This window comes from Helianthus annuus, chromosome 7 (genome assembly GCF_002127325.2).
Source record: "Helianthus annuus cultivar XRQ/B chromosome 7, HanXRQr2.0-SUNRISE, whole genome shotgun sequence".
NCBI lineage: Eukaryota > Viridiplantae > Streptophyta > Magnoliopsida > Asterales > Asteraceae > Helianthus > Helianthus annuus.
In genome coordinates, this window is record NC_035439.2 from 46,749,535 (window position 1) to 46,767,786 (window position 18,252).

The 18,252-nt window shown below is 40.4% G+C and overlaps 2 protein-coding genes across 2 annotated transcripts; one reads left to right on the top strand and one right to left on the bottom strand.

Moving 5' to 3' along the window:
* Positions 1–1,421: 1,421 nt before the first annotated feature.
* On the bottom strand, positions 1,422–2,447 carry LOC110893508. The gene has a single exon (XM_022140614.1). The coding sequence runs from the start codon at positions 2,445–2,447 to the stop codon at positions 1,422–1,424; it is 1,026 nt and encodes a 341-aa protein (XP_021996306.1).
* An 11,416-nt stretch (positions 2,448–13,863) lies between these two features.
* Positions 13,864–14,712, top strand: LOC110893509. Its single transcript, XM_022140615.1, has one exon. The coding sequence runs from the start codon at positions 13,864–13,866 to the stop codon at positions 14,710–14,712; it is 849 nt and encodes a 282-aa protein (XP_021996307.1).
* Positions 14,713–18,252: the final 3,540 nt, after the last annotated feature.

The following is an 18,252-nucleotide window of genomic DNA, read 5'->3' on the forward strand; positions in this document are numbered from 1 at the left end:
GCACCCCTAGATTCAGCCCATGGATTGAAAATACCATTTGCAATTGGGTTTGGAGTGCATAACAGCTGTTAACAGCTGTTAAAACTGATTTTGCACATCTGGGGAGGCCACGCGGCCCGCGTAAGGCATACATGGACCCTTACGCTCCTCGCCTGAGTGTCTGATCAGCAAACAAGTTTGAAAAATGACAGTTTCAGTCCCTGTTGGTGTTTAAAGCCATTTTCGACATGTTTAAGGCCCGTTAAGCCAACTTTAAGGCCCTAAAACGATGCTTAAACATTGTGGACATGAAACATGCTCAAAAATATGCCGGATGTTGGTTCGTTTGGTCATACGATCGCGATGTTCGCTTAATTACGACGGAATGCGCATAAGCGCGAAAGACGATCCAAATTGCGCGACGAATGGATTTTTCTCATGCCAAACACTAAAATAAAATAAGTTAATGCTTGCATAAATTTTTGGATGTCCGGATGTGTTCAGAACGTAAGTTATGCGCGAAAATGCAAACTTATGCACTTTTTGACGCTTTTAGTCCTTGAATGATCAAAAAGTTTATTTTAGCACACCGAACACCTCAAAGCCTATTTCTAAGCTATGTAAAGGATATTTAGGGTATGTTTAACTTATGGTCAAGTTCCGGAATGTTCGTTACAGTTCAAATTGGCATACTTTCGCAGTTTGTCATATTTAGTCCCTGTAAGCGAATAAACTTGATTTCGGCACACCAAACCTTCCAAAACTTATTTCTAAGTTATGTAAAGGATATTTAGGGTATGTTAAGCCTATGTCACTCTTCCAGAGTGTTTGTTGCATTAAACTGGTTATTTACGCATCAGTGCCCGTATAACCTTCCAGAAAGCGATTTAGAGCCTGAAATCGAACAAGAGTTGATATGTGCAAATGATACACATATTTTTTTACAAATCCCAAATTATGAAATACAATCTTTCATTGGTTTGGTATTTGTTTGATGGTTGAAGAGACATAGATGTCACAATTATATTCTGAGGTGTTGATTTTGGGTATGAAACACTAAGATGACATGGAAGCACGAGATAGAAGTGGCATGTCCGAAGCATGGTGGATACGCCGCTGGTACTTCCTATATTAAGTGCTTCCGACATGTTACCAACTTTCGTACCAAGTGCCATACGAGAGTAGTGTTTGCAGACCAGTGTGGAAAGTCTATGTAATCTATGAAAACATTACTAGTGGAATCTATGAAATCTATTTTTTTTGGGTAAAGGGTTACCCCGGTGAATTTTATAAATCAACCAAAACAAACCAAGTGTGGACAGAAACTAATCCACAGTTCTCTAGCATGGCATACCATACATAGAGTTTACAAGCAAAAAGCAAACGACAAAACAAAGTATACCAAGCAACTAGCAAACAGCAAAACAACAGACTAACTAAATTTAACCACAGTCATCGTCTTCCATCAGCAACCCGCGAGGCAAGCTCCATTCCTGAAGAATCCCATGAATCTGATTGGTCCTCTTGAATCGCATAGATTGCAGTTTCATCCGAACCGTTGCTAGAATCACCTCAATAAGCTTGGTTGCACTCCTTTTCCTTGATGAGAAAAGTCGTTGGTTCCTCTCCTGCCACACAAAATACGCCGCAGCACTAACCACAAGCTTCCCAATAATGTGACAAGCAGACGTTGACTTAGCATACCGTTCAAGGTGATCATAGATACTATCCCAAGAGTTATGAACCGTATCCATACCAGCTTTCTCTTTAATACCACTCCAAACCTGCGATGCATATTGGCACTCGAAGAACAAGTGCTCGTGAGAATCCGGGCCAGCCGTACACAACGAACAACAAAGTAGATTGAAATTAGCATTACCCGACACGCACCATGATCTAATAACATCTTGAGTTTTTAACTTCTTGTTTACCAGTAACCACATAAAGAACGAATGGCGAGGAATCGATTGAGAAAACCATACCATACCTGTCCATGGAACTTCATCACGCACCACTCGAATATCATCCCAAACCGCAGACGCACTAAAATCAACCTCTCTACCAGTTCTGGTCCGCCAAAATAGTCTATCCGGAACCGTTGGATTTAAAACAAAGTTTGACATGGTCTGAAGGTTCGGGTACCGATCCGTCCAACCGTTAGGCCAATCCCACATACCGTTATCATTTATATCAGCTACTTTTGTGTGTAACGTATAACCCGCATTCGTTATCACCCGTGGCGTAATAAAAGAGCTCAACGGACACACGTCATCCCATGTATCAAGCCAAACTGACGTTGTAGTACCATTACCCAACTTGGTCCAACAGTGTTGTTGAATTACCGGCCTAATGTTTAGCAGCTTCCTCCAACTCCATGTTACATTTTGTCTGAGCGACAGGTCCCAAAAGCTTCTACCCCGGATGCGATAAGAATCTATGAAATCTATACTGACTCTAAAGCTATGCATGTAATCTATGAGGAATCTACGTGAGAACTATGTGTACTCTAGCATGAACAAAGGTTAATCTATTGCGTTAATCTACTGAGTTAATCTATGTTAATCCATTGAGTTAGTCTATGCTAAACTATTGGGCTATTCTATGAGTTAATTTATGTTGATCTATCGAGTAAACTATGAATAAACTATGTGAATCTATTTGAGTAATCTATCTGAAACTATTTGGGCAATCTATGATGATGATGATGAGTGATCTGTATGTGTGGTAATTACGACACGTAACATGACACCGAGTACGAGGCAAGGTAATGTGTCCGAAGTGTGGTGGATACGCCGCTGGTACTTCCTATATATAAGCGTTTTTGGCATGTTGACCAAACTTTGTACAACGTGCCATGTGAAGGTCGTGAGTTTGTGGTGATTCAATCTAGATTCTTTAATCTGTCGTGTGTGTAATCTAGACTCATACGATCCTCTTGTTGGATCTTTAGGATGTCTTCTCGAAAGCTATCCGATACTCTTATGAAATCCAGGGAGAAGTCTCAGAAAAAGATGATGTCATTCATGGCCAACCAGATTGCTCGAGTCGTGCCAAAGATTGTCTTTGAGCTTCAAGGATCAAACATTCCTCCCTCCTCTATGGATTCTAAAGTAGAGAAGCCGACATCTACCAAGTTCAACCATAAACACTTCGTCTCCTACAACCCTAAACCGTTTACGGGTAGTGATGGGGTGACAGCTATGCTTGAGTGGTTTGACAGCATAGAGGTCACTTTGATTAATAGTGAATGCCCCGAACATTTGAAGACCAGGAGTGCTACTGGAGTGTTTCAAGGTAGGGCTTTGGAATGGTGGTCCAATGAAAGGAACATCCGTACTAATGAAGTAGCCTACGCTCTTCCACGGGCCGAGGTACGAGAACTGATGATGCTCGAGTTCTGTCCTCCCCATGAACAATTGAAGCTTGAAGAAGAGTTCTGGCATTTGAAACAAGTTGGTGATGACAACCTGGCGTATACTACCTGGTTTAAGCAGCTAAGTTTTATCGTTCCTCACTTGGTTTCGACTCCCAAGCAGATGATAACCAAGTATATCAACGGTCTACCTCCGTCGATTCGCGATTCTATTGAAGCAGCTCAGCTCGACACTATTGAGGAAGTCTATCGTTTGGCAGCAAGTTTGAACAACAATCGTGTGCATGATAAGCAGTTTCCAACTCCTGCCCCTTCAAAGTCTGCTAATCAAGTTACCCAGCAGCCGAGTGGCAGCAAGAACAAGAAACGGAAATCTCAGGGTTCTGGACGTAATGTTATCACTCCTGCTGCGAACCCTGCTGCAAAACCTGCTCCTGCTACTGCTGCTGCTAACCCTGCTGTTCCAGAAGCTAAGAAGCAGTACGCTGGGTCTCACCCGAAGTGTACCACTTGCAACTATCATCATCCGGCAAACTCTGCATGTCGTTTGTGCACCAACTGCAACCGCTATGGTCACACGACCTCGTATTGCCGTCAAGCTAATCCTGCTCCAATTCAGCAAGTCCCAGTTCAGGCAGCTCAAGCAGCGCTTCCTGCTCCTCCGTAGAACCCAGGACCATCCAATGCCATTCGTGCATGTTTTCAGTGTGGGGATACTACTCATCTTTGTAATCGTTGCCCCCAGCTGAACCAAGATCAACAGGCCGCCGCTCATCCACGAGCGTTTAATCTCAATGCTAACCAAGCTCGCAACAACAACGACGTGGTGAATGGTATGTTCCTCGTTTTTTTGGGTAAAGGGTTACCCCGGTAAATTTATAAATGAATAAAAGAATTACACGAGAGTGCCAGAATGACACACTAGTTCTAGACTTGACATACCAAGACTAGGCAAAACGAAAAACATCCCCAAACCGCCAACAAAAACCAAAGAAAACTACCAAGCCCAAACAACGGCAACAACAAAACAAAAAACAACTAGACTACAAGCACTAGCCCATGTCGATATCCATAGTCTTCATTTGCATCTTCCATCTCTCCAGCTGCAACGGGTTCTTGGATCTCCTTCCCGCTCTAAACGTCATCAATTTAAGTCAAACCGTCTGAAGGACAATATTCGCTATTTTGGACGAAGGGCGATGGTTTTTTGAGAAAAGTCTGTTATTTCGCTCTTGCCAGACAAAGTAAGTAGCTGCCGCCACCACTAGTTTACTAACAATGGTTTCTGCGCTCTTGGAACTAGATCTTTGTTCAAACCATGCTATAATAGAGCCCCAACAAGCATCAACGCTATCCATGTATGCCATGTCTTTAACCTTGTTCCATACTTGCGTCGCAAAGGAGCATTGGAAAAACAAATGGTCACGAGAGTCTTTATTGTATCTACAAAGCTGGCAACACATAAGATTAAGGTTGGTAGCACTTCCCACGTCCCGAATACCCATTCTATCCTGAGTTTTCAGTTTATTCTTAATTACCAACCACAAATGGAACGAGTGTCTCGGTATGCATTGCGCAAACCAGACTAAATCCACCCAATGAACCTCCTGATCACGCCTGCGGATGTTGTTCCAGACCCCACCCGAACTAAAGTGTGTATTGTTACCTTGACTATCCTTCCAAACCAGGTTGTCACCTCCATTATGATCCAGGGTCGGAGTAGGTAGGGTAATCAACACCGGATAAATATCAAACCAAGCACTCGGCCAGCTCCACATATTATGATCATTAATAAGGTCAGACACTGTCATCTGCATACTAAAACCAACACTATAGATGCGTCTCGGAGTAATGAATTGTCTAAGAGGACTACAAGCACACCAATTATCGCTCCATGCATTAGCTTTACGGCCATCAGGAATCGAATACCAGATAAAGGGAGGAACCGTCGATCTCACTGAAAGAATATTCCTCCACCCCAAACTCAAACTACCACGGCAAGGAATTTCCCAGAAATTCTTACTTTTTATTCGATGAGAATGAATCCATTTGACCCAAAGCGAATCTCTATTAGTAAGGATACTCCATATACGGTTTGCTAGTAGAGCTTTGTTAACCTCCGATATACGTCTAATCCCCAATCCTCCTTCCCGCTTTGGTAAACAAACATTTTTCCATGCAACTTTTGGTTTAGCAACCTGATTCGGACCCCCACTCCACAAAAAGTTTCGCATTCGTTTTTCAATCTCTCCAATAATACGAGGCGGGAGCATGAAAACGGAAGCCCAGTAAATATGCATTGCCGAAGTAACCGAATTAATTAGTTGGAGCCTTCCTGCAAACGACAAGGACTTAGACATCCAACTATCCAGCTTTTTATCCACACGATCCACAAGAATCCTGCAATCTTTGTACATTAGTTTGGATGAAATTAACGGGACTCCTAGGTATCGAATTGGCAAATCTCCTTCCTGAAACGGCATAATTGATAGAATTTCCTGCTTAACCGAATGAGGAACACACCCAAAGTACACCGTGCTCTTAGCCATACTAGGAGTTAAACCTGACATTCGGGTAAAAGAATTCAAAACATCTCTCACGATCTTCACTGAATCCGAGTCAGCATTGACAAACAAAAACAAATCATCAGCAAATGAAACATTAATTATCTTCTGTTGTTTACACTAAACATGGTATCTGAAAGCATTATTTTCATCCGCTGCATGATGTAATAACAGCGAAAGGACCTCCGTCACTAACGTGAATAAGTAAGGGGACATGGGGTCTCCTTGTCTTAAACCCCGTTTACCTTTGAAATGACCACACAAGTTACCATTAATACTTAATGAGTATGAAACAGATGACACACATGTCCTGATCCATTCGACCATCTTAGGCGGGAATCGAAACCCAATTAGAATTTTCCTTAGGAATTCCCAGCTAACCGTATCATAAGCTTTTTGGATATCAATTTTAAACGCACACCTTGGTTTGCCTCTTCTAAGATGATAGTTATGCATAAGCTCCCGAGTGAGTAAGATATTATCTGTGATCTTTCGGCCAGGAACAAAAGCAGACTGATTTATATCAACCAAGTTTCCCAAGCTACCTTTACTTCTATCCGTTAAGATTTTGCTAATACATTTAAAAATAACATTGCAACAAGAGATAGGGCGATACTCAAGAACCGAGTTCGGTGTAGCCACTTTAGAGACAAGAGCAATAATAGTATGATTCACTTGTTTAAGAAGTTTACCATTTTCAAAAAAAATTGAAGAATGGCCGCAGTTACTTCATCTCCAACTATATCCCATGACTTCTTAAAAAAATGCCGATGTATAACCATCTGGCCCAGGGGCTTTGTTTTCACCAATGCTAAACATAGCCTGTTTTTACTTCTTCCTGTGTAACCTGGCGAACCATGTGAGCGGCTATCTCTGGGCTTATAACATTATCAAAGAGATTCTCCATAATTAAGTCATCCACCTTATCCTCTTTTCCCAAAAAATTAGCATAGTGGTCGACCAAAGCAGCTTCAACACCCGTACCCACAAAAAGATTACCACTAGCATCCTTAATGCTATGGATTTTACTTCTAGCGTTTCTACTTTTGACACAATTGTGGAAATAAGAGGTGTTACTATCACCTGCACAAAGCCACTCAATCTTTGCCTTTTGTTTCAGAAACAATTCCTCATCATAAGCTGCGCTTTGAAATTCCTTAATGAAACTGGCCTCCTTATCCCTTAGTGCAGCATCAAGGGGATTTAGGTCAATTCGCTTTTGAATTTCATCAAGCTTATGTCTAAGATCTATCACCTTTTTATGTATGTTACCTTGCTGATGAAGGAGCTTCCTCAACGGGTTCTTCAGATTCCTAAGCTTAGTAACAATTGAAAACATCGGGATACCCTCCACGCTTTTGTTCCATTCAAGTTGAAAACAAGCTTTGAAATCCTCTTTCTCAGCGATAAAATTAGCAAACTTGAATGGTTTATGTCACACCCCCAAAATACCACATGCGGAATTACCGCGGGGCGTGTAGCGTACCAGGATCCAAGCCACCAATCACATTGAACTTCGCATAATATAATTAAATAAAACTTTCATTTATTGACATTAAGTGTTACAATGTTACAAACAATTCACAGTATACAGCGGAAGCATAATTCATTCGTTAAGTGTTTATAAACCATTAGTCTTGTGTTGCGATTCCATGTATCTCGACCCATGACCACTCCAGCCTTCCAGACAGCAAGTTCCAACAATATGCACCTAAAGGCCTGCAAGGCATGTAACAACGAATCAACAACAAAGTCGAGCGAGTTCACAGTTGGTTGTTCATTTTAGAGTTGTTCCAAAAACCATAAGTTCTTTCGAAAACCAGTAGTTAATCAGTTTCTTGTTTCCCAAACCATAATCAGTGGGGGCTTCCCCATGTTAACCACTAAACCGTTACCATATCGACAACTGACTGAGAAAGTTGTGCCCTACGTCAATGTCTATCATCATTGACTAAGTGCCCAGATCCATTAGTACATGCCCATCCTCCCGGCATGGTGTGAGGCTTGTCAACCCTAATAGCCCTATCAACTAATGACCCGCTCGCCATTGGCCCGACGATTAAGTCGATATAAAAAGGAGGGACTTCATGATAGAGTTTTGTCTAGTAAGTTATGTGTTGTCGTCCTTCCCAACCGAGGACGGAGGTACGTAATCTACCCAAGGAGAATACGTAGGTTAAATGTTGTCGTCCTTCCCAACTGAGGACGGAGGTACATATTCAGTTAGAGGTGAATATGTAGGTTTCGTTTAAGCTTCTTAACCCATTCCCAAACCACCGGGAATCCCATGCCTTATAGAAAGTGTGAACTCACCTTGGTTGGCTCGATTGTTAATTTACTTTACCAGTTCCCAGTTGGTCAACCAAATCCTACCGTGGTTACCAAAGATTGTCAGTTTCGCATACACATAATTCACGTATTTTCCATATATAACGCACATGCAGGGAACACATAAATCACATATAATTAGACATGTCGAAATCAAGAGATCATGTAACACACAGTTCATAACAGCAAGTAACAAGTATTCGAGTCCTGTGTAAAGTTTACATCTCATGCAGCCACTTCGGCAGTTCAAACCATTAAACACTCAAATGGGCGATTTTATATCCGATCACTTGAACCATTCGGCCCAATTATGTGATATATACACACCCCTAATGTCCTGCCCAAAGGAAGTTCGCAACCCACACCCCTAATGTGCGGCCCAAACTACTATCCGTAATAATAATGTGCGGCCCAATATGAAATTCATTCCCACCCCAAATATTTAATCCATACAAGACTTGTGTGTTCTTGACGTCAGTGTGTGGTCATATCAATCAACAACATAACAAACTTCTACTTGAATTATCCCACTGTTACGGTATCGCCTTCCCAAAATCAAATCGTTTTTCGTGCATTAATCAAGGAGCTATAATTGAATGGTTTATTCACCTAATAATTCATGTATAAACACCCTAAACTATCAATGATAACCTTAATAGAATACCCATATAGTTTGATTAGATCAAGGCTACCCACATGGCCACCACTTTTGTTCAAGGTTATCTACTTGCCAGACCACCTACCATCAAATATTGGACCCCTAAAAGCTACTGTCATCTCATAATCGGTTGTTTGACATTTATGAATTCAGTGGACAACTTAATTTGCTTTCCATATTTTGGATCAATCATAGTTGGCAGTTTACTAAAATGTTAATCAAATATTCAATTCAAACGATAAAACAATCATTCCACTTAAAAAAAAAAAAAAAAAAAAACCCTAGCTCTCTCTCCTTTTTGGCGATTTTTTGCTCATCATGATTCCTTGGTTTTTCTTTGTGATCTGATGTATAACAGTCTGTGATTAGAATCTTGTGTATTCAAAATTCTATAACGAACTCGTTAGCATTAGGGATCAATCCAAAACTAGGTTTCTTTCTGTTTCTTTCAAATCGTCGGCCTTGTTCTTCAATTTGAAACCCTGATTTATTAAGCTAGTTGCTATTGATTGCGGTTAACTGAGATTAACTTAGCTAGATTGATAACACTGGTTTAATCGATTAAGGGAAATAGATTGAAAATAGGGTTTTAAAAGGATTAGGGTTTCCTGTTTTCTTGCTCGTAGTTTTTCTGGAGTGCTTGTTGATTTGCGTGCATGGTTGTTTAGTTTTCTGTTTAATGGAAAGAGTTGATGATTCTGATTTGACTGATCGTTCTAAGTTGAATGATAGAGATGTCCATGATCGTGGGAAACCTCCCAACTTGAACAAGGGGTTTACGAATAGGGTATTGAAGATTGATGGTAATACTCGGCTGCCGCGAAGGGGAATTGTTCAGAATATACAATCGGAACTGAAGAAAATCAATGTGATTGATGAACTAATAAAGATTACGGAGCCGATGCTGGATGCTAATCTGGGGCAGGGAACGTCGGCTACGGATGAAACTGGGAACAAGGGTGCGGATTTGATTAAACCTAAATCTTACGCGGAGTCGGTGAAAAATCATAATGTTCAACAGGTGAATTTCAGGTCTCTTGCTTGTTCGGTGCAGCATGAGGATTGTGATATTGTTCTTCCTGTGGAATCTGTTCGGGTCGTGCAGGATAAGTTAGCGAATACTTTATATGGATACTTTTTGGGCGACCGTATTGCGTATCCTGTGGTTGATTATTAGGTCAAGGTTAACTGGAAAAAGTTTGGTCTGCAGAAGTCAATGATGAACGCAAATGGCTTCTTCTTTTTTAAGTTCGAAGACCATAAAGGGATGTTGGATGCTTTAGCTGCTGGTCCGTGGATTATTAGGTCGCAACCGTTCTTCTTTCAGGAATGGACACCAACTACAAAGTTAGAGAAAAAGGAGGTTAAGAAAGTTCAAGTTTGGGTTAAAGTTCATGAAGTTCCGATTGCTGCTTATACGGAAGACGGGCTTAGTATGATTGCGACTGCCATAGGTGAGCCGAAAATGCTTGACTCGTATACTACGTCTATGTGTGTAGATAATTGGGGTAGGAGTAGCTTTGCACGTGCTCTTATTGAGGTGACAGCGGACAAAGAGCTTAAAGAAAAAATAACTATGGCTATCCCCAACCTGAGTGGTGATGGATTTATGAAGGAAACGATGTACGTTGAATACGAATGGAATCCTTTAAGATGCTCATCATGTTGTGTCTTCGGTCACTCTAATGACTCTTGTCCTAAGAATCCCAAACCTGCTATTCAGAAAGGTGGTAAGTTACCAGGTAATCAAGGTAGATCTCAATCGAAGGCTACTCCTAGAGTTGATGATGATGGCTATATGGGAGTGCATAACAAGAAAGTGGCCAGGAAAACGGGTATAAATATCCCTAAATCGAAACCAAAATTTGAGTATAGACCGATTTCTAACATTCGAAAAGCTGATTTGAAACTTAAGTCAGCTGGCCCGAATTTTCAATCCTCAAACCCATTTGATGTGTTAAATTCGGTGGAAGCGGATGAAGGGCAAAGTAGTAAACAGTATAATGGGGATGGATTTGATGACTCTGATGATGAGGAGGTGATAGAAGTATATAACGAGATGAATGATTTTTTGGTGGGGGATTCCTCCAAACCAAGAGACACTAAAGGGGCAAGCACTCCTTCTCCAATGGTTACTGATGGTTAGTCTGGCTACTTGGAATATTAGGGGGTTGAACCGCCCTCTAAAGCAAAATGAGGTTCGTCAGGTGGTGAAGGAGAATGGTGTTAGCTTTTGTGCGATCCTTGAGTCTCATGTTGAGATTAGTAAACTTGATAAAGTGTGCAATTCAGTTTTCCGTAATTGGGAGTGGACGTCTAACGGTGGCCATTGTGACAAAGGAACTCGTATCATCATTGGTTGGAACCCGGATGTGTTTGATATAATGGTTTTAGCTCAAACGTCTCAAGTGATACATGTTCAAATGATGATTAAAAGTGATAAAAAGGTTATCTTCTGTTCGATTGTTTATGCATCAAATTTCTATATTACTAGGAGAGAGTTGTGGAGCCACTTGGCTAGACATAAAATTCTAGTTGATAATAAACCTTGGGTTTTAATGGGGGATTTTAACTCCGCTTTGAATTTGGAAGATAAATCTATGGGATCCTCTGGTATATCTACTAGTATGCGGGAGTTTCAAGAATGTGTTAATCATCTTCAAGTGGCGGATATTAAGAGCATAGGGTTCCACTTCACGTGGACTCAAAAGCCGAAGAAAGGGGTCAGTTTATTAAAGAAGATCGATAGGGCTATGAGTAACATTCAGTTTGTTAGTGATTACCCGGAAGCGGTTGCGATGTTTCAACCATATCGAGTCTCTGACCACTGCCCGTGCATTCTTAGAATTAACAAGATGGAAAAGAAAAAAGCTAGTTCTTTCAAGTTTGCAAATTTCTTGGTTCATAAACCGGGTTTTTTGGATGTTGTTAAGAGTAATTGGGACCTGACCATTTCGGGAGTGCACCAGTTTCGGCTGGTTAAAAAGCTTCGAGCCCTAAAGTCTCCTCTTAGATCTCTTCTATTTAAACAGGGAAATCTTCATAAAAAGGTAGAAGAGTTACGTGGGAAATTGGATGCTATTCAAAGGGATGTAGAGAGAGATCCCTTCAATGAAAATGCTAGACGTGAAGAAGTCATTGCTACTCGAGTTTTCCAAGAAGCGTGCCTTGATGAGGAACGATTTCTAAAGCAAAAATCTAAAGTGGCTTGGTTACGAGCGGGGGATGCTAACTCTAAATTTTTTCATTTGTCGCTGAAAACTAGAAACCATCGAACTCGTATTGAAGGTATTACTGATATAAATGGGATTTTTTGTGAAGGCCAAGCCGTTCCTGAGGCTTTTGTCAACTATTATGAGACGTTTTTAGGGTGTGAAGGTGATATCTCTTCGTTTTTGTCGCCGGAGATTTTTCAGAATCGTCTAAGTCAGAACGTGGCTGATGACATGATTCGGGCTATCACAGTGGAGGAGATCAAATCGGCTTTGTTTGCTATTGGTAATGATAAAGCTCCGGGTCCTGATGGGTACACAGCGGCTTTTTTTAAGAGCTCATGGGAGATTGTTGGTACGGATGTTACAAATGCCGTTATGGATTTCTTTATTTCAGGTCGGTTGCTCCAGGAGATAAATCATACACTTATTGTACTTTTACCTAAAATGACTACCCCTGCTACGGTAAAAGATTTTCGTCCCATTGCTTGTTGCAATGTTATTTACAAGTGTATTAGTAAAATTCTGTCTGATCGGTTGAAGGTGGCCCTTAATGAGATTGTCAGTATAAATCAATCAGCTTTTGTTCCTGGTAGGAAAATATCGGACAATATTCTTCTTACGCAGGAGTTAATGCATAATTATCATAAAGATTATGGGCCTCCTAGGTGTGCGTTCAAGGTTGACATCCAAAAAGCTTATGATACTGTGGATTGGAATTTTCTTGAAGATGTTTTACTGGGATTCGGGTTCAACCAGATGATGATAAAGTGAATTATGCTTTGCATTTCTACTCCGTCATATTCAATTTGTGTGAATGGTAGTGTTCATGGTTTCTTCAAGGGCAAACGTGGCCTCCGACAAGGAGATCCTATTTCTCCTTACCTTTTCACGTTGGTGATGGAAGTATTGACGTGTAAGTTACAACAAGCCTCTTCTATTGATTCGTCTTTCAGATTCCATAACAAGTGTCAACGTCAACGCATCATCAATCTTTGCTTTGCGGATGATTTGTTTCTATTTGCTAGAGGGGATGTGAGATCGGCTACATGTATTATGAATGCTCTCTCTCAATTCTCTCGTATGTCTGGCTTGATTCCGAATTTTCAAAAGAGTACCAGTTTCTTTTGTAATGTTCCGCAGCATGTCAAGGGGGCTATTCTAGGAATTATGCCCTTTGTCGAAGGTGAGTTACCAGTCAGGTATTTGGGGGTCCCGTTGATTTCGACTAGGCTCCTATACAAAGATTGTAGCATTTTAATTGAGAGATTGGAGAAGCGTATCTTAAATTGGAAGAATCGGCTCTTGTCTTTTGCGGGTAGAGTTCAGCTTATTCTTTCTGTTTTATCCTCTATGCACATTTTTTGGGCCTCTGTGTTAATTCTGCCGGCTAGGGTTATCAAGGATTTAGAAACAAAAATGAGGATTTTTTTGTGGTCGCAAGATGGTTCCTTTCAAAAAGGGAAAACTAAGGTTTCGTGGAATTCTATATGTAAGCCGAAATATGAAGGAGGCCTTGGGTTGCGAAGAATTCAAGATGTTAATAAAGCTCTTATGGTTTCGCATATATGGAGCATTATTACCAAGCGAGATTCTCTTTGGGTTCAATGGATCTATTCCAACAGGTTAAGGAATACTAATTTTTGGGAGTGTAGAATTCCTTCGGTGTGCTGCTGGAGTTAGAGAAAAATCCTCCAGTTACGACCGATTATTAGGAATCATGTTTGGTCTAAGCTTGGTGATGGTGGGATGACATCCGCGTGGTATGACCGTTGGTGTGAGTGCGGGCCTTTAGCCAGTTTCATATCTCCTCGTATCATTCTTGCAGCTGGGTTCTCCCTTCATGATTCGGTCAAGGATGTTTGGGCGGATGGATCTTGGAAGTGGCCTACGGCTTGGCGAGATTTGTTTCCGGTTTTGATTCAACTTGATAACCTGCAACTTAACCCGAATAGTAGAGATAGATTTCTTTGGAAAGATGGTGATAAATCGTATGATCATTCGTCTGCGTGTGTGTGGCAATCTATCCGTGCTAGGGAGACGGAAGTAGACTTGGTGAATGTGGTATGGTTTTCTCAATGTATTCCTCGGCATGCTTTCCTTATGTGGCTCATCATGCGTAGGAAACTTTTGACCCAGGACAAAATTCTTCAATGGGATCTGACGAGAAGAAAGAACATGAACATGATGTGCTGCTTATTGTGTTTCGAAAATAATGACTCTCACGAGCATCTGTTTTTCGAATGTAAGTTCTCCGCTCAGATTTGGTGCTCGGTTAGGGATAAGGTGAATATGGGTACGGTTGACCCGAAGTGGATAGATGTGACGAATTGGCTCTTAGCTAGAGGTGCGTCTAAATCGGTTTTCAACTATTCAAGTCGGCTCATTGTGGCAGCTTCAGCGTATTTCATTTGGCAAGAGCGAAACACTAGACTGTTTAAAAATCAAACGAGACCTCCAGATATTATTATCTCTTTGATTCTTCAGACAGTTCGATACAAACTTATGGGAGCTAAGTACAAGAGAATGGATAAAGTCAGACGCTTTCTAGAGCTGTGGGATATTCACGATGACTCGATGCTTGTCGACGCTGGCTAGTTGTTTATGATTGGTGGCTAGGTTGTTTTTTCTAGATTATTGTCTAGTGGGTGTTGAATTGTGAACTAATTGTCTCGTTTTCTTGTTTTACTTTCATGGGGGGTTGTCCCATGTTAGAACTAGTATGGGCTTTCCATACTACTTGTTTTTCTGTTTTGTGAATATGGTAACCCTTTACCCAAAAAACAATCATTCCACTTTGATTCATGCTCATGTAAATCGAACCAAGTAGCAACATAAATACCAGTTATGCGATGATCACAACAACTATATATTCAAGATAATTATCAGTTTTATCTACATGCCAAATAGTTCAAGAGTTAACATAATATCGCATGTCATACTTTATTTACTCAAAATTTCGAACCCTATTGTTATATCCTCACGTAATCATTGAATTAATTTGCGAATATTAATCACTATCTAACATATAATTCACTATTAATCAATCATCAATATGCTTCTTGATTAAATCAAATCTAACAGGAAGTTAAATAAGGTATTTATTCAACTTCTAATATTATATATCAACCAACAGGTAATAATACTTCATCACACAACTTATTATAGCAACATGTCACCAAGTACAATAAGGTGTTAAATAAAATAATAGCATTCATGTACTAACCAACATAAGATGAGGCTGAGGAGAATTTCGAGAAAGAGTGGGGCCTGCCGTCGACTTCCAAGAACGAGGGGGGGGGGTTAGGGTTTGAAATTTGTTATGCAACACAATCTATAAAGTTACGTATACATAAAGAAAGGAGGGGGTGGGCGAAGTTGGTTTGATGATGGTGGCGGCCCACTAATACTAGCGAACGGCCGAGATGGTTTTAAAAATGATTGTAGCCCAATTCTAAATGCTTGACACAATAAAACCCAATACACATTTGATCCCACCTAATAACATTTACGTTTAACAAGTTTGTTAAAGTTACAAGCGTTTAACAGATTCATTAAAGCAAAGAACGTGTAAAAAGAAATAATGGGGAATCAGAATCGCAAGACTGAAAGACACCACTCTCGAAATTTCGGGTTGTCACATCATCCCCAACTTGAAAGAAATTTCGTCCCGAAATTTAGCACGTAGTTACTGAGGAAGCTAGCTAGATTGCATGGTTTCCTTGTTTTCCTGGGGTGTCACATCATCTGTGACAACTCGAGTTTCCGAGATTCCACTTTCGCATTTATTGCACGTTCACTGCTTGTTTAGTATTTACTTGCACAATTGGTTTGCTTTGTAACTGTATACGTTTTGGATTTGATAAAGTTTATGAATGATTAGACAAATACTCGAATGTGGTGATGAAACTGTAAATTGTATATCTTGTGCATGTAATATGTAATAGATAATACTTAAGGGTGTTTAGTGCTAATAGTGAAACTTTAACAACTCATAACCCTAATCTCCTTCCCTAATCATTCACTAATCATCTCACAAACCATCATACGTATCTTCAAGACTTCTCTACAACCCTCTCTTGCAATCATCTTGTTTCTCATTGGCACAAGTCTCCTACATCAATCCTGATCTTTCAATCCATTTTGAATCAATCCAAGGTAATTGTTCAAAGATTTCTTGTTGTTAAGCTTTGATTATGTGATTCATGAAAAACCCTAGTTCTACATGTAATGTTTCTGTGTTTATTGATTCTGATTATTGAGAAATGAATATGATTAGTTGTATGCTCGATAGATTGTTCATGTAATGATTGTTTGTTGTTAATCATCGATTGATTGATTATGGATTCTGCAATGCATATGAATGAATTAGGGTTCTTGATCGTATGAAAACAAAAACGTAACTGTTGCATCATAGTTGAATGTTCTCATAATGATGTTTGTAAAAGGGTCCGAACTTTACATGTGTTTAATTAGTCCGAATTTTTAAGGGACACAAGGGTCCGAGTTTATTAAGACGCCCTAGTCCGACTTTTAATACAAGGCATAAGTCCGAATTTTAATATGATATATATGTCCGACCTTTTTATTAACATAAGGGGGTCCGAGTTTGCCAAAGGGGATGGTTGTCCGACTTTTATAAAATCATTAGGGGAGGTCCGAACTTTAAAGGGTTTAGGGGGGGGATGATGTTGTCCGAATTTCAAACATGTGACCTTGTCCGACTTTGTGATAATGATGCCTTGTCCGATTTTTGTTTAACACAAGCATAAGCTTGGTCCGAGTTTTATCTAAAGCAAGGGGGTCCGAGTTTTATATAAGGCAAGGGGTCCGAGTTTTATATAATGCATAGGGGATCCGACCTTTTGAATGATATAAGGGATAGGGTCCGACTTTATTAACATATGCATGATGTCCGAGTTCTTTATGCTTACCACATGTCCGACTTTTGTATGGTAACTGGTCCGAGTTTTAAGCATGATTCTTTGTCCGACTTTCTTTGATGTGCTTTGTCTAAATGTGTTAACCTTGTTAGTATGTTAACCCTGTTGATGTGTTAACCCTGTTACGTGTGTTAACGCTACTATGCATGCTAGTTCTGTTAATTCTGATTAACGTTGTAACACGGTTAAACTTACCAAGACTGTTGATGAGTAACTGAGTTAAAACAAACTGAGAAAGCCTTGAATGTAAAGCTTGAGTTGCATGAATGTGATTAGCTACTTATGTGATACATGATGTTAACTGTCAAACGCTTTGCGCCATAGATTACATGCGTATCATTACGAACATGAACTGATTTAATACACGTGCACACTATAGGATTTGACTGCTTTCTTGCGAGCACATAATTTAGCATATCGAGCAAACCAAGGTGAGTTCACACAGCCAAGGCATGGGGTTCCTAGGGAGGGAATGGGTTTGGATTATTTACTTGTACTTACCTAGCTTATGGAACTTAGCTATATGGTCCTCGGGTGAGGAAGGGTTATTGATAAGATACGACTAGACTGGTGATACTTGTTGAACTGATCTTCGCACACACGCTGGGGTTGGCCGCGATAATATGACTAATCTTCGCACACATGCCTAGGAAGGTCGCGAACTATACACTAAACTTCGCACACATGCCGGGTGGCCGCGATACAAATATACCTAGTCTAGAATACTTGGGAACTTTCCCTAATCTTCGCATACATGCCTAGAGGGTCGCGATACGAACTAATACGACACATGACTTAATGAACGAACACAAGGCTTATTATACTATTACAATTACTGAACTATTAACTGTGAACTCGCTCAACTAGTTGTTGACTCTCTGCTGCATGCCTTGCAGGACCTTAGGTACTTATGGGGCTTGCACAGGAAGGAGCAGGTTGTTGTGGAGCATGGATCGTGGATGTTATGTTAAACTTTATAACACTTAAACTTATCACATACATTGGGTTTTCATATTATGCTTCCGCTACTTAAACTATGTTTGGTTTGAACATCAATTGTATTGAATTGGGTTTTTACGAACTACTTTGATTATTATATACTATGTTCAATATGATTGATGGCTTGATCCTGGTCATGTCACGCCTCCAAGCGGTGATACTCCGCGTGTGGATTTTGGGGGTGTGACAGATTGGT

Excerpts from the sequence above, each read along its gene's own strand:
- LOC110893508 (XM_022140614.1), bottom strand. The coding sequence starts at position 2,447 with ATGCATAGCTTTAGAGTCAGTATAGATTTCATAGATTCTTATCGCATC.
- LOC110893509 (XM_022140615.1), top strand. The coding sequence starts at position 13,864 with ATGACATCCGCGTGGTATGACCGTTGGTGTGAGTGCGGGCCTTTAGCC.